General features: G+C 62.6%; 1 protein-coding gene across 2 annotated transcripts in view; it reads left to right on the top strand.

The window, feature by feature from the left end:
* The window catches only part of LOC111153445 (solute carrier family 9 member A3), a 40,063-nt gene that overhangs the window by 7,361 nt on the left and 6,438 nt on the right, over positions 1–26,264 (top strand). For both annotated transcript variants that reach the window (XM_022512465.1, XM_022512464.1), the window contains exons 2-7: positions 17,948–18,250; positions 21,434–21,594; positions 23,357–23,435; positions 24,037–24,214; positions 24,868–25,088; positions 25,936–26,138. In XM_022512465.1, coding sequence (XP_022368173.1) covers positions 17,948–18,250; positions 21,434–21,594; positions 23,357–23,435; positions 24,037–24,214; positions 24,868–25,088; positions 25,936–26,138 — 1,145 coding nt within the window. The remainder of the gene's footprint in view (positions 1–17,947; positions 18,251–21,433; positions 21,595–23,356; positions 23,436–24,036; positions 24,215–24,867; positions 25,089–25,935; positions 26,139–26,264) is intronic.

Below are 26,264 nucleotides of genomic sequence, written 5' to 3'. Positions count from 1 at the left end.
GTCACTGCCAGTGCTGCTCTGGGTCACGGGACGCAGGTGCTAAGGGGCAAATGGGGTGACGGGATGCAGGTGCCACAGGATGCAGATGCCACGGGACAAGTGCAGGTGCCACGGGACGCAGGTGCCACGGGACAAGTGCAGATGCCACGGGACAAGCGCAGGTGCCACAGGACGCAGGTGCCATGGGACAAGTGCAGATGCCACGGGACAAGCGCAGGTGCCATGGGACAAATGCAGATGCTGTGGGACACAGGTGCCACCGGACACGTACGGATGCCATGGGGCAAGTACAGGTGCCATGGGACGAGTGCAGGTGCCACGGGACACAGGTGCCACAAGACGTGTGCAGGTTCCTGGGTGGGGCAGGCCGGCGAGGTTACACTACAGGATCCGTGGTGCTCTGTGCTACAGGGAACAACAAATGAGGGATGGAGGATAGTGCGGGCAGAGAGGTAGGCAGAGGGGAGTGAGCCCGGTGGGTGAGGGCAAAGCATTTCAGGAGTGGAACAGCCAGTGGAAAGGCTCTGAGGTGGGCATGTGTGCGTTTGTCTTAGGAGCAGCCTGGGGGATGTCAGCCAGCGGGGGTGGGGGAGGTGCGGTCACAGGGGCCAGCAAGGCGACCAGTCACGTGCCTCACAGGGAAGAGGGGCCACGGAGGCTTCTGGGCGGAGGTGTGCATGGCTGCCCTGAGAGGGACCAGATTCCAGGGAGGATGAGGGCAGCTCGGCCCTGTGACCCCACGAGCTGAGCCTTCCCCGGGGGCATCGTAATGCCAGCACAGTCCCTCTCATTGTATAAGGGTCTTCCCTTAAACCCGTTTGGAACAAACGAGTCAGACACCAGTCTGTGTGTGCTCTAGGGCTCTAGGGGCTGATCGGAGGTGAAGATCACCTCAAGGATTAAGGGCTTTCCCCTCCGAGTGTCCGTGAGACGAGACAGCTGTGCACTGAAGGGTCTTGCCAGGCCGCTGTGGTCTAGCTCCCGTGCCCCCGGCGTCCCAGGGGGCACGGGACCGCTAGGCAGGTGAGGGGCAAAGAGACAGAGTGCGCTCGGCCACTTGCCGGGCCCACCCTGCCTGCCACGCGCCACCCACTGGGTGACGACGGCTGTCCGTGCTGGGCTCGCTCCAGGTCAGCCAAGAGGCCCCAGGCGGGTCAGGGGTCTGGCTGTGGCCTCGGCCTCACCCCAGCCTCTCTGTGGAGCTGGCTGTGTCTCAAGTCCACATCTACAACCCAAGTGTTCATTCATCAGTTCTAGAAGGAATTGAGAGCCCCACGGTTTGCTGGACACAGGGGTCAGAGTCCAGGCCGAGGAGTCAGACCAGCCTGGGTGTAGGCTCCCCATCTGGGGCACAGTTGAGATGAGCCACATGGGAAGGGAGGGGGCCAGCCCAAGCAAGACGGGTTGGGGGGAGGTGGTCCAGGTGGGGGCTCCAGCCCAAGGGGGCCTCCATCGGGGGTTGGGCCACCGGTCTGCGATGGCAGATGGCGGTGGGGGCTGGGGGCCTGCTGGCAGCTGTGGACTTTCCGGGTGGGGGTTGAACCACGTCCCCTCACCCAGTAGATCCCTCTGTTTTGGTGCCGGGGTGGGATCCTGGCTCTGGGAGGCATGCTGGGAGGTCGCCTCCGGGACTGCCAGCCTCGGGGCAGGGACAGCCCCGTGCTCAGGAGGAAGGGTGCAGGGCTGCGTGGGGGAGGGCTGGTCCCGTTCCTCCCTTTCCTGGGTGAATCAGGAAGCCTCCGTGAACTCACCACCTGCCGAGCGCTGATGCTAAAGTCCACACTGGCCCTGAGGTCTCGGCAGGGCAGGCTTCCTCTGCGCGGCAGAACGGGGAGTTAGAAACGCCTGTTGCTGATAGCCTGTGGAACAACGCGGGGGTACACCACCAGCTCCCGGGGTTTCTGTCCCTTCTGTCCCTTCTGGGACTTAACAAGCCCGGCTGCTGGGGAGCAGGGCACCTGGGTCCCCCTCAGAAGGCAGCCCTCACGCGCTGGGGGCTCGGTGCAGGTCACCTCCAGCCCACTGGCCTGACATGGGCCGGAACAGGGCCGTCCGCCAGAGGAGGACCCCACACGAGCACTGTGCCCTGTGCCCGCGAGCGGTGGCGTGTGTGTGCGCCGCCCTGGCTCCTCTGAGCTGTGAGGCTGTGCAGCCTGTGGCTGAAGGTCTGAAATCTCTTCCCCACGCGGCTGTGGGCTACAAGGCCTACAGCTTCCCGGGGTCCCGAGGTACCCCCAGAGCGCTGGAAGTGTGCGTGGGGGACCGCCACCCTGCTCCATGTCCCGTGGCCGCAGAACCGTCCTTCTGCTCTTTCAGCTGAGGATGAGGATGGAGATCGGCCCCCTGTGTCCCTGGGAGTGGGGAGCGGGCGAGTCCCTGGCCTCAGCCTCTCTCGGGCAGCTGAGGGGCCAGGTGAGACCAGCGCAGCTCAGTGCATCTCAGCCCCCCTGGGCCGGCGCCACACCCCTGACTCAGAGCTTCCGGGGGTGAGGCTGGGGCTGGGAGCCACACACAAGGCCACCGGGGTGGGAGGCTGAAGGGAAGCGATGCTGAGCTGCCGTGGCCAGGCTTCTGGAGGCCGGCCGCGCCTCACACGCACAAGCCATTCCAGGCCTCCTGCCCTGGGGCACCTGTCTGGTCTGGTGCTGCCTCCGAGGGACCCGAGGCGACCTTGCAGCGGGCCGGCCACTCTCCCTGCAGTGCCCCGGTCCCCTCAGCAGGCACGTGGCCTGCGACCTCAGCTCCGAGGGAGGGACGAGGGTGGACGTAAGCAGGTGCACGGATGCACGCGGGTTGCTTCAAAGGTGCCGGGAGACGTCCTGTGGACATGGCGCTCACGCTGCACGGTGCCCGGTCGCAACAGAGAGTCAGGTAACAACAGCTGGGTGAAAACCACTGAGACCAGACAGCCTGACAGCAGCTCCAGGCCCGTGGGTCAAAGGCTGAGGGTGGGGAGTGAGGACCCCCACGTGGCTCTGGGGGCCCGTGTCCCTCCGTGGCCAGAGACAGTGGCCCTCGGCACACACGGTGGCTCCCTGCAGCCCCGCTCCTTGGTGGAGTGGTCTTGCAGCCTTGTCCTGGTGGGGGCTGGCTTTGACCCACTGGGTCTTCAGCTGGAGGGGCGTCCTGTGGACTCGGCCAGGCCCGGGGGGACCAGCCTGTGACTGGCTGTGGGCCCTGCACAGGTGTGCCTCAAACCTTGGCCCCTGGTTTCCCTTTCCTTCCTGATACCTTGTTCCTTCCTGCCCCAGGGCTGGTGTTTCTGGCGCCTCTGGCACAGCGTTGCTAGGGTTCAGTGGGGGTCGTCCAACCACCACTTGAGAAATATGGTCAGCGAGCAGAGGGGAGCTCAGGCAGGCGCTTGGGGGTGCAGGTGTGGCCCAGGCGCTGTCACCCTCTGCTGGCGCGCGGTGGGTTTGAGCTTAGCCCTTCCCCAAGCACCTCCCCCACCCAGAGCTTACCTTGCTGGGGATAAACTAGAGAAGGAAGACAGTTTTAAGTTTCCGAGAAGGCCCCTGGTGTGGAGAATAAGCCTCTGTTGTCAAAACCCTTTCCTCATTAACTCAACAATGCCGAGAACGAGAACGTTCTGATGGCTTGAGGTGCCCTCAGCCCTGGGCCACCACGAGCCTTGCCCGGCACCCTGTATCTTGGGTCCCTGAGGCCTGAGAGGAGAATGTTGAGGCCCAATGCCTGCTCACTGGAGGGGCCCCTGCAGTGCGTCAGCAGAGGCAGGACGGTCACACGTGGCTGGCGCCCAGGGACGAGGACAGGTTCTCCCGCCAACCAGAGTCGCTGCTCTGAGCCTTGAGCACAGGTCAGGGTGGGGAATGCTGATCCCAGGCCCAGTGCCCGGGACCCTGTTCCTACCCCCACACCCGGCCCGGACACCCTCCGGGGGCACAGAGGGTGGAGACCAAGGGGCTATGTCTCTGCACTTGCCTCTCCCCTGAGGCCCCCACCTTGCCCTCAGGGGCAGCTGACCCCACGGAACCTCCTGCTGGCTTTCTGCTTAGAATCCTGGTTTTCTGAATCCCTGAAGGCTCATTTGCAGCATCAGTGAGCTGAGTGTGTCTGGGAATCTCCCCGCAGAGCAGATGGCCTTCCCGAGCGGGGCGCTGGCTCGCTGGTGAGCCCACCCTGCGCCTTCCAACCCTCCCAGCCTGGGGCCGACCCGGAGCCAAGCACAACGACTGGCATGGTCGTGTCTGCTCCCTGGAGAGGGGCAGGAGGGAAGCCGGCTGACCCTGGGCGGCTGCCAGCGGAGGGAGAGGCACCCGAGAGCCGCCCGTCCCTGCCTGGAGCTGGGGCCGTCGTCCTCCGGCCTGCCACCGCACCAGCCCATGGGGCCACGTTTAGCTATATTCTGCCTAAATCCACGGAGCCACCGAGGCCTAACTGTGGGGAGTTCAGATGAATTGTCTGCTTTTCCAGAAACAAGGCCGTCCTTCCTTGTAAGTGCCCTGTGCCTGCATCAAAGGGAGCAGGGCAGGGTCTGCGCGCCTCAGCAGCCTGAGCTGGGGCGGGCGCTCAGCTGCTCAGAGCCACGGGCACTGGCCACGCCAAGGCCCATGGAGGATGCGTGCGGCTGCCATGCGGGAGGCATGCTGTGCCCTGGTGAGGACTTGCGGGTCACGGCCTCCACGGAGGCCTTGTCACCTCCCACAGAGCTCCTGTCCTGGGAGGGACACATGTCAGGCTGTTTGGGGGGGGGTGCTGGGCCTCCATCCCGGCGGGGGGTGGTGGGGGTACAGGTGGCATGTCCAGGGGACTCTGCGTGTACAGCGTCCAACATGCACATTGGGTCAGGGGCGCATGGCTGCGGTGCAGGGGGCCGACTTCTCCTGCAGAGAAGGACTCACTGGACCCCTCACGAGGGAGCAGCAGCTCTCCACCGAGGCGGGCGCCTCTGACTCCCACACAAGGGGCGGGGTGGGGGGTGGTGGCTGGGGCCCCGCCCCCCATGCCGCTGGTCCCCGAGGTGGGGCTTCCCGGCTCAGCTGCGCTCACGTCCACACACGCACCTGCCCACGCCGCTCGCGGTCACGCATGCTCACGATACCTTGCAGTGTGTGAGTACAGAAGAACCAGGACAGACGGCGGAGCAGCTGGCAGAAAACCGCGGCGGTTCCCACCTGGTTCCTGTTTCCTGGCCTCCCCACCTCCCACTCCTCATCCTTAACATGCTGTCACCGCGGTCCGGGGCCTGGCCTCCTAAGGCCACATCACGGCGTCGGCCACCCCCCCAGGAGCACCCACCACAGCGTCAGCAATGCTGACTTTCAAGTATTACGAGACTCGATGTTTTCAGTGAAGGTGTGAACTTACACAGTCAGTGACCAGATGGCGCAGGGGGTTCCCGAGCCCGCCCTCGGCCCCCCCGGGAGTCTGTCTCTTGTTTGTGTTGCTGTGACGCGTGTGTCGCAGCTGAGGAACCAGTATCGATCCTTCGTTGTTTCCCGTACTTTGCCTGTGGGTCTGCTCTCGGCGTGGTTGTGTAGCCATCGGGGCCGGACGAGGGCAGAACACGGACGTTTGACGAGATAGTATCTTACTGAGTATTTTCGGTGCCTAGAAGTCCCCTCGGCTCTACCCGTCGCTCCCTCCCCCCATCCCCCGGCACCCACTGGTCTTTCTGCTGCCTCTGTAGTGCTGCCTTTTCCAGAACGCCACAGACCTGGGATCCTGCTGTACGGGCGTCCAGAACGCAGACTGGCTTCTTTGACGTAGTAACACGTTGAACATTCATCCGTGGATTTTCCTGTCCCGATAGCTCACTCCTTCGGGCCCGAATGATACTGTCTGTGGGTCGCGGACTTGTTCGTCCTTCAGGAACTGAACGAGGTCTTGATTGCTCCCGAATTCTGGCCCTTGTGAACAGAGCTGCTCAGATGTCCGTTTGCAGGTTCTTGTGCGGACATAAGGTTTCAGTGCCTTTGTGTGAATACCAAGGAGCGCGGTTGTTGGGTCACACGGTAAGGGTAGGTTTACTTTTGTAGCAAGCCACTGAGCTGTCCTCCAAAGTAGCCGCCCGATCTGCGTGCCCGCCCGCCCCCGGCATCCGGCACTGGCAGTGTTCGGGGCTTTAATCATGTCGGGAGACGTGGAGTAGTGCCTTGTTTTGACCTGCAAGTCCCGAATGACGGACGACCCAGAGCGTCCTCTCAGATGCCCACGTTCCAGCCGCGCACCTTCTTGGCTGACGTGTGTGCCGATGTGTCGCCCACTTTTCAGTCGGGCGTCTCTCTTCTCACTGAGGTTCGAGCTCTTCATGTGTTCAGGACACAGACCCTTCGTCAGACGTGTCTTCGGCAGGTGTCTTCTCCCAGCCCGCGCCGGTCTCCTCGTTCTCTCGTCTCTGTCTTCCAGGGACCAGGCGGTCTGACGGCCCGCGAGCCGCACTTTCTCTGCTCCTCCTCTCACGGGTCGCGCCGCTGGTGGTGCGTCTAAAACGTCACCGCCAAACCGGGGCCAGCCGCGTCTCCCCTTGCTCCGTCTTCTAGGAGGTTTACGACCCCGCATTTGCCACCGAGGCCCGCGCCGCATGTGGAGGCCGGCGCCGTGAGGGCCGTAAGGTCTGTGTCCCGCTGCTCCTGCCGCGCGCGCCGCCGTTCCCGCACAGCTTGCCGCGGAGACGGTCTTCGCTCCCCGGTCGGAGGTGGGGACCGTGCTCCTGCGGGTCTGTCCCGGCAGCTCAGTCCTTCCGCCAGCACCGCGCCGACGCCATGACTGCGGTGTATGCGCGTCTCGAAGGCGGCGAGTGTCGTCCTGGACTTGTCCTGCCCCGGCGCTGTGCTGGCCGTTCTGGGTCTCTCGCGTGTCCGTGTGATGTAATCTCCCGCTGGAGCTCTTCACTGTGTTCATGGGTCCTGCGGGAGGAGCTCACAGCTTGACCCTGTTGAGTCTTCTATCTGTGCGCGTGGACCGGACTCTGTTCGGTGCACATAAATGCAGGCTTTACTGGAAGTCTTCATCCAAGTCTAGAAATTTTCCTCTTGTGGGTCTTGGACATACTCTGTTAGATTCATAGCTAAGGTGTTTTTAAAAAATTTTTTTTTGTTTTTGGGTGCTGATATAAATGGCATTGTGTTTTAAATTTCAAATTCTGTGCCTTCATTGCTGGTTTATAGGAAACGGATCAATTTCGCACATCCCGCAGCCTTGCTACGCTCGCTCACTGGATTCTCTGCGCAGAGAGCTACATCCAGGACCGCCCCCCCACCCGGGCCCAGCAAGGCCAGAATGCGTGCCCTGTGCCCCTGGCTTTGCTGGCCCAGGTTGAGCTACCTTGTCTGGGACCGTGCACATGGATACCCAAGGCGGGAAGGAGTTGCGACGTGCACTTGCCAGCTGGGGGGGGCTCTGGCCAGAGGAGATGACACAGAAAGCCTGCCCTACCCCCGCATGCACGCTGTCTATGTCCTCACATTTTCCACCCAAATTTCGTGCCCGGGCCCATGTGCATGGGAGCAGGATGCCTGAGGTATGCAGACCCCAGGGCACCCATGTCCACTACCCTCATATCCCTCCTTCCTGTTGGCCTGACCCGAAAACTGAAAATACAGAACGTAAGTGACATCTCCGCCTTTTGTTCTCATCGGGCTTGGGGCAAAGGCTCGTGATCCACGTCCCTTGCGAGATCCTGACTTTCATTTTACAACATCCCAGAAAGGACTTGATGATCCTCTTATTACAGGGAAGCCAAGTCCGGAGGCATAAAATGATGATAGCTTGCTGAGGTCCCTGGGAGCAGAAACCAGGAAGGAGCCGCTCCCAGGGGGGCCCCCAGCTCTCGGGCCTGAGGGCGAGGCCTCGGGGGCAGCTCCCAGCCAGCCCGCCCTGCAGGCTATGCCCTCGCCGCTGACGCTCCTGCATCTGGTGCGGATGGCGGGAGGCGGGGGACACAAGAGCCATGGCCGTGAGGAGTGTCCCAGCGGCGCTGTCTGCCCACATCCGTCAGTCCAGCTTCTCTCAGGACGTGGCGCCTGTGCCGGGCTCCGGGGCTGGCGGTTGGCCTGTGGTCTTCCCAGCTCAGGGAGTCCTTTGTCCTCCTGCAAGGCCGCATCTGTACCGAGTCAACAGTCCCCAGCATTTCCTGCTGCTCTGCGCCGGGGCAGCGGCCTATGACAAAGTCCCGGCTTCGGGGGCGGGTGCTAGGAACACCCTGACAGCGGAGACCGCAGGGCCACGGCAGCCCGCACGAGTGCCCACGGGCTCCCTTCACGGCACCCTGGGACCTTACCCACCCGGTATCTGCGCAGAAGGTGTCCTCGGAGAAAACGGCCTTACTGGAATTCTCACCGGAAGGTGCAAAGGTTGCTAAGACCTGAACTTGCCCCCCCCACCCATGGAGAATCTGTTCACAAGAGCCCTGTTGCCTGTCTGCGGCCCCGCCCCAGAGTTAAGCGGCTTCGGATCCTAGCGTCTGCGGCTTTTCTGGAGGACCCGCTGCTCAGGCTGGGTGTCCCGAGCCCCAGCCAACCGCCAGGCCAAGATTAGCTTAAACCCCGGAGAAGAACGCCGTTTCCGGTCCGTCCAGCCTCCAGGACACGGGGCCCTCCTCCTGGGAAGCAGAGTCACAGGGTCCCTGTGGTTCTGCGGCCTTCCCCACATCCCGAGTGGAGGACGGGCCGTGTGACTCCGGCGGGGACAGCTTTCCTGCCACCTTCTCCCTGCTGGCTCCTGTGCCTATCGTGGCTGGAGTCCAGGGAATGGTTTTGTCCCATGGGGTCTCCACGAGCCGAGCCCCGGCTTTGCTCAGCAGCCCTGCCCAGTGGGCACTGCCCTCAGTACAGTCAGCTTGACCCGAGGGGCTTGGCTTGGTCCTCTGCCGGCCGTCCCCCATGGTCCCGGCCCAGCCCCGGCCCTTCCCCCAACCCCACTTCTTGCCCTGGACCCTCAGTTCTGTTCAGACCTGCTCCAGGTTCCCCGGAAGACTGATCCGTAGAAACTGATCCAACAGAAATCCAGCCTGAAGGATTTCTCAAATCTATGAGTTTATGTCTTTCGCCAAACTGGGGACATTTGGGACCATGACTTTCTCAGATTTTTCTCCACCCCGTCCCCCCTCGCCTCACCTCTGGGACTCCATTGACACACACATTGGACCTTTCAACACTGTCCCACTGGGCCCTGAGGCTCTCCTCACTCTGTACCTTCTTTGTCCTTGTTCCTGAGGTGGGACCACCTCCAGCCATCTGACTCGGAGAGCCCGATCTCTGCTCCCATCTCGGCTGTTCAGCTTCTCTGTTGGATCTCTTATTTCAGAGATTGAACTCTTCAACGCTAGAATTTTCATTTGCTTCTTTTGAATTTCTTCTGTTTTGGGGCGCAGCACACTGCAGCACGTGGGCCGGCCACATGTTTCTGTAGAGGAAGTTTCTGGGGCAGAGCTGTGCCCACCGCTCCCTGTATCGGGACGGTTCTCGCGATGGCTGAGCTGCCGCAGGCACACGGGGCAGCCTGAAGCCTATGCAATTTGCTGGCTGGCTCTTACAGAAGAAATCTGCCAACTCCTGTTCTGTTTTGCTACCAAGCTTTACCATTTTTTAATTCCATAGAAGTATATTTTCCTTTACGTCCTTGAGCATGGTTACAGTAGCTCCTTCGAAACCCGTGTCTGCTAAATCCAACGTCTTGATCATCTCGAGATCTCCGTGGATGTGTGGGTCCCATTTTCCTGCTTCTTCAGATCATGTGGTAATTTGGGGGTGTTCCCAGGACACCACGGCTCAGACATTGTGGTGACTCTGTGTTTGGCTATGTTCCTCTGGAGAGTTCTAATTTGTGCAGAGCTGTTTGTCGCAATGCCATTTGACGAGGTATGGACCAAAACTAGTGACGGGAGGTGGGGGCTTGTCCCTCTCGTGTGCAATTCAGGGCTCAGCCAGAGTTCCTGCAGAGAATGTGGGATTTGGCCTCACGCTGCCCAGCTGCCGCAGCCGTGCCCATCCCTGTCCTCACTCTGTTGATCCAATGAGACTACAGGATTCTGTTTGAGTTTTAACTGCTCCGCAAGACCCTGGCTGGGGTTTGTCCTTGGGAAAAAGCCGTAGAGAACAGGGAAGTTAGAAAAACAAACACAAAAAAGAAAACAGGCCGCCCCTTCCTTCGAGGTCTGGAGCCCTCCGGTGTCTCTTTCCATCTCTCCACTGTGTTTAGCTGGCTGTTCTCCAGGGATGGATGGTATAGTGGGTCCACCCTACCGGTGTCTGGCCCCAAAGTTATAATCGTCAGAGATCCTGCTCTCAAATCTTTATTTAAGTTAGAGCCACCATGAAATCATAAGAAAGCAAAGCCTAAAGCACGTGATCCTTTATACTCGGAACACTCTAGAAGCAGCCTGACCCAGAAGGGTTGAGAAGGAGGGGAGGGCGGTCAGGGAGAATGACACCAGGGTGGACGGCCTGACAAGCTGTCGGCCTGGACGTTCGTGGCCCACTTGATGGCACTTACTGTTCGTTGCTGTGCGCGTCTGCAGTTACATGTGAGGTTATCGATAACATCTGCTCTGTGGCCTGTCTTGCCCACCCTACGAGGGATGGCCTGTGGGGTGGACACCTCTGAACACAGGAGGAGGCTTTTCTGTAAATCAAAGTGCTGCTCTGGGTCTCTCCTTAGTGCTTGAAGCTGGCTGGGGCCCAGCCTTCCTCCTGTCTTCACTTCTGTTGTTCACGGTAGCTCAGAATGGAAGAAACTGCTTCTTTCCAGAGAGCTATTAACAATTTCCACTTGTTTTTAAGATTTTATTTATTTGACAGAGAGAGAGATCACAAGTAGGCAGACAGGTAGACAGAGAGAGAGAGAAGCAGGCTCCCCGCTGAGCAGGGAGCCCGATGCGGGGCTCAATCCCAGGACCCTTGGGATCATGACCTGAGCTGAAGGCAGAGGCTTTAACCCACTGAGCCACGCAGGTGCCCCCAATTTCCATTTTTTAATTAAAAAAATGGACAAAGTCTGCTTGAGTTTTGTGAGTCTGCAACATTTAAAGTGTTTTTTGGTTTCTGAGCAGCAAGGCCAGTCCTGAAAGGACCCCATTGCTCTCAGAGCTCGGCTCAGGGTCCCGGAAGCAGGCCCCTCCCGGGGAGTGGCCGGGCTGGCTCGTCGGACGACATCTTGGAGCACTCATCCGCGACACCCTTGCGGCCACGGCCTGTGGGTCGGCGAGGTAGTACTTGAGGACACTGTCGATGTCTTCACCTCCTGCCCAGGCTAGGCAGCCGACATACTTACTGTAACCCCCTCCTGCTGCCTCGTGAGGGGCATGGGGGTCAGAGCGAGGGGGTCTGCGCCTCTCCTCGTGGAGCGGGGAGGGGGCCTAGAGGCAGCCCCATCCTGGGAAAGTGCTGGAGGAACCCCACACTGGCCTGTAGAGCGGGTCCTGGGACCCACCTGCGGGGGTGCGTGTCTGTGTCTGTGTCTGTCTCTGCGTGTGTCTCTATGTCTCTGTGCGCGCATCTGTGCGTGTGCGTCTGTGTGTGCGCGTGTGTCTGTGGACCTCGGTGTGTGACATTTCAGGTCCAGCCCTGACCTGCTTGTGTTACTGAGTGAAGGGGTCCCCCGGGTGTGCCTAAGCACTCTGCACTCCTCTTGGTCTGGTCACCCCGTCAGGCCGCGTTCATCCGGCTCGGCTCGGACCCGTTGCAGTAAAGCCAGAGGGTCTGCTGTGCTCTCGCACTTGTGCGGACTCAGCTGAAGTTTGTTAAGATCCCTGGAGGCGGTGGCCACGGTAGGGCTTGACCCTGGGGGCCCAGCTGCGTCCCGAGGGGGTAGGATGCCGTCGGCAATGACCTTGCGGAGCCCCCAGCACCCACTTGGTCTGGGCGCGCTCCAGCAGCGGCCGACTGGCCGGTGGGCACCTCCTGACCTTCCACACCCGTCCGGCGCTCCGTAATTACAGCTAAACCTGAGTGTTCCCGCGTCGCTGCCTTCCTCAGCCTGGCATCTGTGCTTAATTAGCTGTAACTCTCCCGGCCTCAGCCATCAGTTAGCTGCGGGTTAATGTGCCCTTGCTAGAAGGCACCAGCCACGGTGGTGGGGCGGGGGGGGACCCCCCCACTCCCTGTCCCTGCCGTGGTCTGCGCTCCCTTGGCCCACTTTGGCGTTGTCCTCTCCTGTCCTTGTCACTCTGTCGTGTCCGTCCTGGGCCTGTGCACACGTGCTTTCCTGCATTAGCACCTCAAATATTTGCTGAGCGGGCGTGGACACCGGTCAGCTGCTGCCCCTCGAGCGTGTGGGGAACCGCCACTGTTCTGCGGATCTCCGTCCTCGTTCTTGCCCTGCCGCCACCGGGCCCAGCGCATCTCACAGCACAGCGGGTGCGTGTGCGGGACCACTGGCTCCCCTCCCCCTTGGTGAGAAACACGGAGGGAGAGGTCAGCGGCTCCTCGAGGTCGTGGCTCCTCGAAGCCTCGCGCTTCCTCTGCCCTTCCAGCCGCCAGGGTTGGCTTCTCCCCAGAAAGGCAGTGGGGTCTTGACCTGGAAGGTTGCACCACCTGATTGCTTCCCAAGGTCATGGTCACCCTGAGGGCGCGTGGCCTCTCTCTGCGTGTGCAGCTTAGGTTCTGGGGCAGGCCAGATGCGGAGGCCCCAGAGCTCCAAGTTTCCTCTCAGGGTTGCCTTTGCTGGGTCCTTCTGTCTTTGGAGGTGGAGCCAACAAGGTTTGGGAGGGAATTAGGATCTTTCCAGCCACCGTTGTAGTCTTGATGGCCAAGCGCACCGGAGCCTGTGGCTCCTGCAACGTGGACCGAGGTACTGGTGTTCTGCTGACAGGGACCGTGGTGAAGTGCCTGGCACCCCATTCCTGCTCTCCGAACCCTTGCCCTCCCTGCTCCCCAGAGGCCCAGACCAGCCAGCAGGGCTGCAGAGTCAGGGGGCCGGGCTGTAGACAGAGATCCACAGCCCCCACCCTGCGTCAGGGATTTCCGTGGTGACCCAGTGATGTACAGCATTGTGGGAAGGATTCGCCCCAGCTGGGAGCCACGTCCCTGCTGGGTCCATCCAGGTTCCCAGCCCGCAACAGGAGCCACAGGGCACCTCCAGCAGAACTCGGCTTACCAGCTCCTAAAATGCCTGTTATGTGCTTAATGGCTGAACCACCAGCAAATTGCCACTTAGAATCAATCAAGTCTTCCACTTAATTAGCTCATTACAATGCAGCTGCCATCGGAAGGGGTCACAGGTGACGGGGAGAGCCGCCCACAGGCCCGGCCAGTCTCTGGCCAGCCAGACTCGCTCTTGAAGAATTCCCAACCAGAGACCCCAGCCACTCGACACTGTCCCCCTCCCTCCTGACAGGGCTGGGTGGCAGCCGTGTGCCAAGCCTGGAAGGAACAGCTTCCACGGGGGGCCAAGCTGCACACCTGCCGGCTGGGAGCCCCGAACAAGGGTCCCGGGGCTCCCCCCACTGCCCCCTGCCACGCTCTCGGCCCACAGGACAAGGACAGCATCATCCCACCCCGATCAGTAGCTCTTGTGGGCCCATCCGAGGCAGAAGGCTGACTCCGCATCAGCGAATGCAGGGCAAGTGAGGCCGGGTCCCGACAGGACAGAGAAGCGCCTGGCGGCTGTGCCGATGGTGCAGGAAGGGGAAGGGACCCCACCGAGCTGAAAATGTGACCCAAGAAACAGAAGGAAAGTCCCCACAGAGCTTACATCCTAGGAAAGTGTCAGCGCAAACGCAGACGTTCCAGGGGGGATGGAACAGGGAAATGGTTCAGGAGTGTTTTCGTGGGGAAACACGTGGTGTGAGATCAGAGGCGTGACTGCGCAAGCGCGGGAGCAGGAGCACTTAGCGTGAGCAGCTGCCCACGGGAAGGTCTGAGAGATTGCCACGAGTGCGGGGGCCACAGGGACCAGACAACAGGTGGGGCCGGGGTGGGCGGTCTGGAGAATGAGTGGTACGGTCTGGGGGCCACCGACACCAGAGGGAAGCTTCCCTCGTCGGCCAGGCGCGCGCCGCCTTCTGCCCCGGGGTCAAGGACTGCACTGGGTGTGGGCTGTGGACGCACACCTGAGACGGGCCGCCACGGCGGGCGGTGGGAGCCCGCAGAAGCTGCCCCACACGGAGGGACCAAAGGGACACCCCAGCACTAAGGGAGACGGGAGTCAGCGTGAAGACCTGTCCTTGCTGCGGGGATGTCCTCCCGGATGGAAAGCTCCTCCCGACAGACGGACCAGGTCGGGGTGAGCTACAGGAAAACCAGGCCACCCCGTTCCCTGCTCTGTGCTCGCTCAGAGCCCCAGCGTGTGCGACCCCAGGACCCCACCTGGCGGGCTGGTCCTGACACGGGGCGCCGCAGGAAGACGCGAGCCGGCGGGGGCAGAGAAGGAGCTGGAAGGGCGGTGTGATCGCAGAGAAGCGAGGGAATTCGGGAGCTGACGTCAGTGCGGGAGACTCTGCGGTTAGGCGAGTCCTTCCGTTTCACAACGATTTTTAAAGATTTTCTTTGCTAAAGCCAAGTGGAACGTTACAAGTGGGTTAGGAAACCCGGACGTACAAATGGCTTATTCTAGAGCGCTGAACTCAGAAGCCATGAAAGCAAGGCCGGCAGGTTTCCCTACACGGACGTCTGCGCCACCGAAACCGCGCAGGAAGGGAAGACGTGAGCAACAGCACCTCGACCTCGACAGTGAGGGGACCAGCCCCGGGCACGACAGGCCTCGCCCCCAGGCGAAGGAGCAGCGCGTGCTGGGAACAAGCAGCTCGCAGAGAAGGGACGGACTGTCCCCCAGGTGTGGGGAGATGCTCACAGCTCCCTCAGAACGGGACAGTTACACCAAAGCCGCCAGCAGACGCCTCTGCTCGCCTGCCCGGCACACGGGCAGCTGTGTCCCCCACGTGGGCAGCTGTCACAGGTGTATGTCTCTGTCTCAGACATGCTCTGGACTGAAACGCGCAGGCCTGCCAGCCACCCAGCAGCCCACGCTCACGCGGTGTGTCCAGCATCGGGCGGGGCGCCGGGGGTTGGACCTCCACGCCTGTCTGCCGTACCGTGTGCGTGCTTAGGGCTCTCGGCGAGTACAAAGCTCCGGCTCTCTCTCCGTCCACTTCCAGGGCTGACTTTGGAGCGGGAGCGCCGGGTCTGAAGTCAGCTTGTCTCTCATCCACCCGTTTCCCGAGTTAACGAGATTGTCTGGTGATGGCTGCCACACAGGGACACGCCTAAGGGCTGGGCCCTGCTCTGTCCACGCCGTGTCCTCCTGTTAGACAAGCCGGGTCCCGGGCACCAGCGGCGAACTGACCAAATCAGGGTCCCGCGTGAATCTCTACCTTGGGGAGAGACTGTGACTAAAGCCCGAATCCTCAGCAGCATGACCCGAGCCGGCTCCGGGGCTTTCCAGCAGTCCGAGCGCATTTGGTGCCCCCAGCCTGATGCCACCCATGGTGCTCTGAGCTCGTGAGGACACGCTGTGGACTCCATCCTCAGAGAGGCCCACACACCAGTGCTGCTCGGTAGCCAGCCCGGAGAGGCAACGTCCTGACCCTGGAGGGGCGAGAGGGGCATTCAGGAGCTTGTCACGAGTGTGACCCCTTGCGCAGCCCAGCCAGGGGCACAACTTCTAGAAAGCAGAAGCGTGGCATCCACCCCGGAGAAAGGCACCCTGCCAGCCGCCATGCCGAGGACAGAGACGCAGGCCGAAGCTGAGCGCGACCCCAGGAGGCCCCCCTGCAGGACCACCGGCTCTGGACAGGGACCAGGGGCTTCTTAACACAGCTTCTGGACACCAAGCCCACTGGGACAGGGGAAGTTATGAAGCCGGCTGTCTCTGGACATGATCAAATGAACAGAGGCTCCCAACAGAGGGGACCCGTACCCCAGACCTTGCTGTCACAGCCCCGTGCTGGGGTCTGTTAGAAAGCAGAGCCCTTGCGGCCTGGGGTCTGCAGCAGGGCCCAGACTGGCAAGGGCTTCCGGTGCTGCTCCCTCTCCTCCCAAAGCATCGAAGAGTCCCCCCCAACAGGCTTGCTGGCTGTCAGCCCCTTGAGCCCACCCCTGGGGCGCCATGTGCCGTCAAGGAACGGGGTCTTGTGCCGGCTGTGTGTGAGGAGAGCCAGGCCCGGGGAGCCCAGTGCTGGACACCTGTCCTCCCCAGCCCACCCCGTGCCCCTTCCAGGCTCAGAGCCCACTCTGCCTTCAGGCAGGCAGAGCCAGGACGCCCCAGTGAGGCCAAAGCCTCAGGATGTTTTCCTGCGACCGGCTGGCGGCCCTGAGGGCTTCTAAGGAACCTGCCATCCATCACTCTGGGCAGCCACTGCCTCATGCCATTTGTCACACTTGCCCCGGTGTGGTTTGGTCATCGTCAGTCACGTGGCAGTGTCAAGGTGCTGGCTTCCTGGGGCCTCCCCCGCCGGCCTCCGGGGAGGCTCTGTCTTGGGGACGCTGTCTTCACCTGAGCAGTGTGAAAATTTTCAGAAGGAAGAACAGAGGTTGACGGGAATACAGGGAGTGCGGCCATGGCGGGGATCCAGGAGAGCCAAGAGCCTTCAGGACATGGGGGGCAGGAATGCCCAGCAGATTCTCAGATCCCAGAAGCATTAACCCCTTCTGCCTCCACACGCAGAGGCCTGGTCCTTCCCAGAGCACAGTGACCAAGCGTGTCGGTTACACTGGGGCACACCGAGAAGGGTCTGTGTGGGCCGCTGGCACTCTGCTTCAGCAGATTTGGGGGACCATGCAGGAGGGACAGAACGAGCCCTCAGGGAGTCTCCTCCAGAGCCAGCATCCGACCCCCATGATGACCCCATCGTTCAACAGGTCAGGGAGGGAGAGCAGCGCTCAGGCAGGCAGCCTGGGGGAAGGGCGGGTGAGACCAGAATCCCCCGGGCCCAGTGGGCCAGCCCCCCAAGATAGGCCGGGTCAGCGGGCAGCTGGGACCCCTCAGAGGACAGCTCTCCTTTGACTTTCCAAGAAGGCTTCTCCATGCACAGAACCTTGGCGAATGGGAAGGGAATTACCCCAAGTCTCCCAGAGGCCGCTGGAGCCAGGCTTTCTGGTCTGCATCCCGGCCGTGGTGATGTCAGGGTCAACATCAGGGTTCTTCTCACTGCTCCCCTGAGTCTCCAAACAGAAGAAATGGCCCCCCGTAGGCCTGTGGGGCTGGCTTGCTCCACCCTGGGGACCCGCTGTCTCCTCCACCCCTGCAAGCTCACACAGCGGCCATGGAGCTAGTGTCTGTGGGGGACCTGCGAGACCCTGACCCCGAAGCTCTGTTCCCAGGGGCCTGTGTCCTCCGGAGAGCCAGGAAGGGGCTGGTCCCCCCGGAGAGCCAGGAAGGGGCTGGTCCCCCCCCCCCCAAAATGCCGCCAGGCCTCAGGCCAGGCACGGGCTCCAGCACCTCTAGACGAACTGGATGAGGTCGGAGGGACGATGGTTGCAGCGGGCAGCCCTGTTCAGAGGGCCAGAAGGGGTCATGTGGGGCCTGGGGGCTGTGGGTGCCCTGGGCTCTGCCCCCCAGCTCAGGCCTCCTGTTCTCAGGACCTGGAGCTGCCCCTCTGGACTGACTGTGTCACAGGAGGCCGTCCCTTCCCCCTGAGCCCACCTCCTCACCAGTCTCCTGGGCTGCCCAGGGGAGTGGTGAGACCCCAGGGCAGGTGTCCCTGGGCCCTGGCCCCGAGGGCACCGCTGACTGGGGCCAGAGGGAAGTATCCACAGACCCAGATGTCTGTGCTGTGAGCTGGCAGAGCTCCTGCCAGGCTGCTGGCCTGTGCGTCCACAGAGCCCCCCAGCAGACCCCGGAGAGGTGGCTGGCTCGACCCCTCCCAGGTGTGAGCAGGGAGGCCCAGGAGGTGGGTCCGTCCCCAGCAGAGCCTTCCAGCCCTGAGGGCCTGTAGCTGCTGCGTTTCCAGAAGGAAACCCGCCTGTGGGGGAGGGGCCTGCAGGGGCCCTGGACCTGCCCCGTGCCACGTGGAGGGGTCCCCGTGCCCTGACCGCCCCCTCCCCCACAGGTTTCCATCTGTCGCACAAGGTCACCAGCGTCGTCCCCGAGAGCGCGCTGCTCATCGTCTTGGGCCTGGTGCTGGGCGGCATCGTCTGGGCCGCTGACCACATCGCCTCCTTCACGCTGACGCCCACCGTCTTCTTCTTCTACCTGCTGCCCCCCATCGTGCTGGACGCCGGCTACTTCATGCCCAATCGGCTCTTCTTTGGGAACCTGGGCACCATCCTGCTGTACGCTGTCGTCGGCACCGTGTGGAACGCGGCCACCACGGGACTGTCCCTCTACGGCGTCTTCCTCAGCGGCCTGATGGGTGAGTGGCCACGGTGTCCACGGGGGTGTTCTGGGGTGGTGAATGCTTGGGACAGGGTCATCCTCGGGGTGGGGTCCTCGGGGCGGGGTCCTGGGGGGTGTTCTCGGGGTGGGCTCTGCAGGAGCAGGGTGTGGCCAGCCCTGCTGAAGGAAGCTCAGATACACACAGTCCAGACCCGGAGAGGGTGAGTGTTTGGGGTGACGAACCTCACTGGTGGGTTCACTTACCGCCTTGGTATGTTAAAAAGAAGGTTTAATTAGTAAACAACAAGGTGTCTGGGCATCTCTGGGCCGAGGCTCGTGTCCTGCTTGGGAATGAAATCCTGTCCGACCAGGTTAGCAGGTGGGCAGGGTGGGTGGGACGGCCGAGCAGCTGCCCCTCCCCGCAGGTGGGGTTGGGGCTCACTTCCCTGCACCAGCACCCGGGGTGGGGACGGCCCTCTGGCAGAGGCCAGGTTGAGAGTCCCTGGTAGACACACACCTGAGCACAAAGATTGGGTCGTTCCCCCCAAGCCTGCAGGAGAAGCCTCGCCGGTGGCCGCTGGGTCACGGGGTCTATGCGTCCACGGCAGCTTCCCCAGCCCCTATCTCCTGCCATCCATGTTCTTAGCCCTGGCCAAGAGCCGAGCGGCACCCCACCCACCAGGGCGTGAGCCATTATCCACCTGGGAAACTAGAGCAGGCAAGGCCGGGGCTCCCCCAAGGCCTGCACGGGAGAGCACAGCCCATGCTGGGGCTGCTGCCCATCCACGACGTGGGTCTGCAGCGCGAGCTCCTGGCACTGGTGGCGACCATGGAGAAGTGGGTGTCGGCACCTGGACGCCCGTCTGTGCACTCAGCCTTGGCCCCAAACATCCTACCTGCGTGGACCAGACTCCTAGGGGTGGGCCCGGACAGTGGTTTCCATGTGACTGAAGGAAGTCTGTACATCGATCCCCATGGGGGTCAGGGCCTTGGGGCCTTGGTGACAAAGGACACGCACAGAGAAAAAGAGGCCAAAGGGCCCCGGTGGGAATTGTCGCCTTGCCTGGCCCACGTGCCATCGCAGGACTTTGTCCTCAGCCCATGGGAACTTGCACGCCCCTTTGAGTCTCTGAGGCTGTTTGGCACCTTCCCTAGGCCTGACCCGGAGAACCCCCCAGGTGACGTGGGGCCGAACGCGCCCGGCCAGACCTCGTGGGCGAGGAACCTCCGGTGCTTTCAGTTGCGTCTATCAGCGACACCTTTAGATAGCTGGGCCATAACTAAGACGACAGGACCCCTCCGGCCCCTGGACCCAGGGGAAAGTCCCAGGGTTTGGACCAGGAGGCCCCAAGGGGGCCTGTGCTCAGCTCTCGGGACGCAGCTGGCTGAGGGAGGGCATCCGGCAACATCTTGGAGCAGAACAGCATGCAGGGGCCAGCAAGTCTGTCCTGCCGCCAGACTCCCGGAGCCGGAGCCTGCTGGGGCTGGGGAGCTTGGGCTGTTTCTGTAGACCAGCAGGCGGGCTCTGAGGTGCAGCTCAAGGCCAGGGAGCACCCGCCGAGGAAAGGTCAGCCTAGCCCAGGCTACGGGTAGGCCCGGCAGTGGGGATCTTGGGTGGACCTCTGGACGGGCCCGCAGGGAGTTGGTCCTGCAGAGGCTCCAGGCCGTCAGTCAGAGAGGCCCCGTCAGAGGGGTGTGAGCTGAGGCCTTCTTGGCTGTGGTAGAGAGAGGGTCCTGGAGGCCACAGCTGGTCGTCAGGAGCCCACAGTCCAATCCGGCCCCGGAAGAGTCTGTGGGTGATGGACTGTCCCACCCGGGAGGAGAGCAGGCTGCTCCTAGAGCTGGGGCAGTTGTTGCCTGGACGGCTGGCTTCTAGAATGGACCACCGGTCTGTCAGGGCCTGTGGACGCTGAGAGGCCATCAAGCCGGGAGGCGTTTAAGGAAGGAACACCTCAAAGGGGGATGTGCCTCTGGGAGCCCCTGGCATCTGAAGGCAGAAAGGACTGTTCCCGCCTCCACCTCACCCACAGCATCTGGAGGTGGGAGAGTGAAACCTGAGAGTCCCATTCCAAAAGGGACATTTTAAAGTCACTGGAAGCTGGTTCTAACCTCTGTCACCACTTCAACACCCAGACTGTGGCACTAGGCTGTGGGGTTTTCAGAGCTCACAGGAACCCCCGCTCCAGGGTCCTCCCTCTCCATAGACTCTCAGGGGCCCTGCCTGGCCCTGGGGTGGAGCCAGGTTCCTGCGAAGCCCGCCGTCCTGGACCTGGAGGCAGCCCTTGGCCCGGAACAGGCAGGCGTCCCGCCCACACGGTTTCCACCTTCCCCACCCCGGTGGGCCTCTGCCACGGCCTAGGCCTGACTGCCCCCTGGGGTCTGTTTAAGCCCACTCAGCCCGGAGAGGAGGTCTTCCTCCAACCAGCCCCCTGAGCACAGGTATGTGTCTCGAACAGAGCTGGTACAGGCAACCATAGGCGGGTCCCTGAGCTTTTGTCCAGAGAGGACAGCTGCTGGGGTGTGCCTGTCACCCAGAGCAGCTCTGGAGACTGAGTTGGACCTGGAAGGACAGAGAAGTTGGAAAGTGCCTCTCGGCATGACCCTGGGACCACTGTGAGAAGTGAGTCAGGCTGAGCTCTGAGGACCTGCCCTCGCGGGTCCCTTCCTCTCCCTCCCTCCTCTCCCTTCTTCTTCCTCAGACACACCTGGAAACCCCTCCTGTTGGAGGCCCCAGGGTTTCCCCAGACCCTGTGGGGCCTGACCCTCCCTGGCCTCCATCCTTCTCCTCCCTTCAGGCGTGTCCTGGTGGCTCTGATCCGGGCTGAGAAGCCACTTCACAGGGAGGCCGTCCCCCGCCCCCCATCAAGCCCCAACCGCCTCCCCAGCACTTACACCCCTGCGGCCCCGGACGGCAGACGGCCCAGGGGAGGGAGGGAAGAAGCAGGGCGGCCGGTCCCCACTGGGGTGAGACCCACTGTTCCGGAAGGCTGTGGGAGCCCATGGGAGGCAGCAGGCAGCGTGACCCAGGTTATCAGAGCCGGCCGACCCCAGAGCTAAGAGAATCCAAGTCCCCGTCCTGAGAGGCCTCCAGCCGAGCCGTCAGCAGGGCAGCGGTCCGAGGCAGGCCCCAAGGCTGAGGGGAGGAAGTGTCCATGGCTCCGAGGTCCTCATTCTTTCCAGGCCCCGAAGGGCTCTCGCTGACGGCGCCGCTGTCTCACAGGGGACCTGAACGTCGGACTGCTGGACTTCCTCCTGTTCGGCAGCCTGATCGCCGCCGTGGACCCAGTGGCTGTCCTGGCCGTGTTCGAGGAGGTGCACGTCAACGAGGTCCTGTTCATCATCGTCTTCGGGGAGTCGCTGCTGAACGACGCCGTCACTGTGGTGAGCGGGTGCCGGGCGGGCTCTGGGGCTTGGCACAGAGCCTCTCAGAGCTGCCAGTAGGGAGGACAGCGGTCACTCTGTGACCGCAGTGGCCCTCGGTGGAGAGGGCCGAGGAAGCGGCCTGGAGGACACACAGAGGCCGGGCCTGTGTGAGGGCCTGGATCTGCACGCAGCTCCCACCGCAGGTTCTCCCATGCCAGGCCCTGGCCCATGACCTCCCTTGCCTCACAGAGAGGGACTCGTCCCTCTCCCGCCTCGTCCATTCTCCCACCTTCACGGCAGCCATCTGTCAGCCCCACCGCCCGGGTCCCAGAGCAGGATGCCTCTCTGGGTCCAGACTCGATGCCGCCCGTTCCCAAGTCCCCAGAGGGAGCCGACGAAGAGGCGAACGGCAAGATCTCCTCAGAACGAAGGAAGGAAGACGGGCGAGCATGGGTCGTGTGCGCGCGAAGGCCGCTCTCTCTTCAGGAGGGAGCGTGGCAGGTCCCCTGCGGGCGGGCAGGGGCTGGAGGACCCTCGCTCGGCTTGGGTGCGAGGCCGCAGGCGCCGCAGTTGGAGCAGAGGCGTCACAGAACGTGGGGGTGCATCTCAGCAGCCCAAGGCTTGGAATTCTCGAAATCCAGCCCTGATCTGGGCCACGCGCTCCTCCGTGCGAGCGAGCTCTGGGTGACGGAGTGCCCTCCCCACACAGGCCAGCCGCGCTGTGTCTCCCGCAGCTGCTCTGGGCCCAGGGGCGTGGCCCCACCAGCCCCTCGCCTCGTGCTGGGGCTTTGCACGCACAGCAGGCTACGAAGATCTGTCTGTAGCAGTGGCGTCTCCAAGGAACCCCCTCTCCGGTCCCATCAGTGTTCAGGAGACTGGGAAGTCCTAAGGCTGTGCTGCACCTGATTTCTAATGCAGCAGAGAAGAGGTTCTCGGGGGAATGGGGGATTAATTTGGAGCTTAATCAGAAACGTAACCCACAGCCCCTCAGACGTTGTGCTGCTCTGTGCCCTGGCCTCGCTTCTCTGTGGAAGCACAAACCCCGGCCGAGCCCCGGAGCTCCCCACACAGCCCTACTGGAGGCTCCCTCTCCCCCTGCTGCATTTCCGTGGAGACACCAGAGCCGGGGTCCAGCCCTCAAGGGCCCTGGAGGCCCAGGCCCTGCCCCCCGACCAGTACATCCTCAAGCCCGCCATCCCTCCTGCTGCACACCCTGCCTTTTGGGGTCCTTGGCCCCCTGAAGCAGACCTGGCGAGGCGGGCTTGTGGCCCACAGCAGCCCCTCGGCCCGGCGTGTGGAGCGGCGTGTCGTCAGGAGGCCCAGGCAACAGCAGTGCCAGGCTGAGCCTGGCATATGGTTGTTGAGCTTTTCATCTCAAATATCTTGATGGGTTACAGTTTAAATGAGGACATGCACGTCCTGTCCCACGACCAGGAGTCAGCGCAGTCGTGAAGTCACGAAAAACGAAATTCTGGCTTCATCTAGGAAAACAAAACAGAGTTTTTGGTGGGGGGCTTTGTGCTTTGCTGAGGGCCAGAAAAGGCCAAGTTTGCTCCTGAAGGTTCTAGTTCCTTCTGGAAGGTTCTTCTGCCTCTCCCATCCCACCTGTTGGCTCATCTCTGGCCTTCGTCTTATTGACCATGTTGCCCCATGACGGTTTCCTCTCACTGAATTTTGGTGGCTGCCCCAGGCTGCTCCATCCAGCCCAAGTCCTCAAGGCCTGGGGCCCGAGTCAGGGAGGGCTGACCTGATGTCATGCTTGTCTCTCTGTCACCCCCAGGTCCTCTACAACGTGTTTGAATCTTTTGTGACGCTGGGTGGTGACAAGGTGACTGGCGTGGATTGCGTGAAAGGCATAGGTGTGTGGCTGGTGGGTCCACGCATCTGGGGACTGTGGGGGCCATGTCTCCTCTCCAACATGGGGACACCTCCAGGCTTTGGCACCAGGCCTGCCTCTGGGACCCACAGCCTGTGTAGGAAAAGGCATTTCCACTTGGAAGCTTCAGTGAGAGTTCCCTCCTGTCCCCAGTGTGATTCAGGCACACAATTTCATTGGGTCCTGGGGAGGCAAGGGCTGCTGTCCCATGAGACCAGCATGTCTGGTTGGAGGATGCGGACCTGGTGTCCTCTGTGGCCCTGAGTGAACATTTCTCTGGGCAGGGACAATGGTAGTCTGGCTGTCCTGGGGGCCCAGGGACAAGCCCGCCCGCGGCTGCCTTCTCGGGCTTTCTCCAAGATGGGTGAGGGGGCCTGGCCTCCCTGCTCTCCATGTGCCTGCCGGCCTCTCAGGGGAGGACTGGCCTCTTGTTTGCCGAGTTGTTGGCACCTCTGTGCGGTTACCAGGCAACCCACGGTGAGGAATGGTCTGGAAGGACCGCGGGCCGGCCGCGCCCACGCGGGCCAGCCGCGCCCGGCCACAAAGGGCCTTTCAGGCCGTTCAGCCGGCGCCCTTGCCCGCAGTGTCCTTCTTCGTGGTGAGCCTGGGCGGCACGCTGGTGGGGGTCGTCTTCGCCTTCCTGCTCTCGCTGGTGACGCGCTTCACCAAGCACGTGCGCATCATCGAGCCGGGCTTCGTGTTCGTCATCTCCTACCTGTCCTACCTCACATCCGAGATGCTGTCGCTGTCCGCCATCCTGGCGTGAGTTCTCCACACGCCCACGGCCCAGGCCACCACAGCTGCCGGGTGTCCGGCGCTGCAGTGCTGGCGTGCGGGGGCGGGGGGGGGGGGGGGGGGAGGGGGGGGGAGGGGCAAAGGGGGGAGGGAGGGGCTGTCCCTGTCCACCCTGCCACTTGCTGGTATGGGGGGTGGGGAGCGAGGGGAGGGAGGAGGGGGACGGCCCCTCCCTTCCCAGGGCACTGCCCTCCCGGTCCTCTCCGGCCCCATCCGCCCGGCCCACTTCCCTGTGAGGGGCGAGCACTCACTCTGGGGGTGAAGAATCTGGTCTATTCAGGTTTTAAACCAGGAGTTGGCGTTTTCACAGAGCTGTCCTTGAGTTCTGCCTACACACAGCCTCTTCTGGGTGCCCCAGGCAGGAGGCTGGCCAACACCCTGTGACCCAAATCTGCCCCAGCAGCCCCTCCCACTCAAGAGCCAGCGGCCGCGGGAGTGTGGAAGACACTGGGGCAGCCCACTGGGTGGCTCAGGGCTCAGGTCTTGGGGTGCGGGGAGGCCCAGCTCCGAGCCAAGGGTCGGTCAGTGCGGGGGGCCAAACACGCCCAAGACCCAGGCCACGGCCCCATGCAGACGGAGTCTCGGCCCCCAGGCTCACAGCGCGCTCATCCCATCCCCAGCATCACCTTCTGCGGCATCTGCTGCCAGAAGTACGTGAAGGCCAACATCTCAGAGCAGTCGGCCACCACCGTGCGCTACACCATGAAGATGCTGGCCAGTGGGGCCGAGACCATCATCTTCATGTTCCTGGGCATCTCGGCCGTGAACCCCCTCATCTGGAAGTGGAACACGGCCTTTGTGCTCCTGACCCTGGTCTTCATCTCTGTGTACCGGGCTGTTGGTGAGGGTGCTGGGGGATGGTGGGGACGAGGGGACGTGGGGGACAATGACAGGGATGCCGGGGAGATGGGGAGTAGGGGGGGGGGGGGAGGAGGGGGAGGAGGGGACACAATGGGGGATGGGGAGGAGTGGGAGGAGGCACCATGACAGGGATGCTAGGGGGATCCGCGTGTTGGAGGGTGAGGGTCGATGGAGGGGCAGTGGGGATGGAGAGGACAGTGGAAGGTGGACAGTGGGGACCAGCTGTGGGGAGGCTGTGGAGGGTTTGGAGGTCCCTGGGGAGACGCAGCATGGCCAGGTCATGGGTATCTGCAGTGAAGTTTCAGGCTTGCTTCCTGGCCTTGTCACCTTGAGATGGTGATAGCATAGGTGGAGGGCAGGGTGGAAGGTTCTAGAACCTAGGGGAACCCATTTGGTTTCCCCTTGACTCACTCTGGATGTCATCGTTGAGGAAGCCGATGGAGGCTCCCGTCAGGTAGGGGGCCTACTGCCAGCTGTGACCCTTGTGGCCCACTATTGGGGTACGGGCTGGGGTGGGACCACCACCCGCTCTCGGCCTGTCCTCAGTGGGGGCCACCAGAGTGAGACAGGGTCAGTGGTCCTAGGACACGAGGCCTCCTTTGCCACCTGGGTCACAGGGCAGGTCGGACCCGCGGCCGGGAGAGAGCAGGTATGCAGGGAGGGGGTTGTGTGGAGAGCAGGGCCGTGGGGCACGTTCTCCTGACATGCTGAGCAGGAGCCGGCACCCTCACTGCCACTGCCCGAGCAGGGCATTCGCAGAGGGGGCGAGGCGGCTCCCGGAGAGTGGGGGCGTGGGGGGAGGGCGCTCAGTGCATCCCTGCCGGCAGGTGTCGTCCTGCAGACCTGGGTCCTGAACCGGTACCGGATGGTGCAGCTGGAGATCATAGACCAGGTGGTCATGTCCTACGGCGGCTTGCGCGGGGCCGTGGCCTTCGCTCTGGTCGTCCTCCTGGATGAGAAGAAGGTGAAGGAGAGGAACCTGTTTGTCAGCACGACCCTCATTGTGGTCTTCTTCACGGTTATCTTCCAGGTACCTGGGCGCCCGCCCCGCCCATCCCCCAACCGCGCCAGGCCGGCCCTATGCGGGGACCAGCCTCTCCAGCCTCCAGGCCCTAATTGCTTTTTACTATTTTAGTAACGAGGAGCAGTTTTGTAG

Source organism: Enhydra lutris, unplaced genomic scaffold, assembly GCF_002288905.1.
Source record: "Enhydra lutris kenyoni isolate GAN:26980312 unplaced genomic scaffold, ASM228890v2 scaffoldscaffold32, whole genome shotgun sequence".
Classification (NCBI taxonomy): Eukaryota; Metazoa; Chordata; class Mammalia; order Carnivora; family Mustelidae; genus Enhydra; species Enhydra lutris.
The sequence above is the reverse complement of the archived record's forward strand: the minus strand, read 5'-3'. Positions and strand labels throughout refer to the sequence as shown.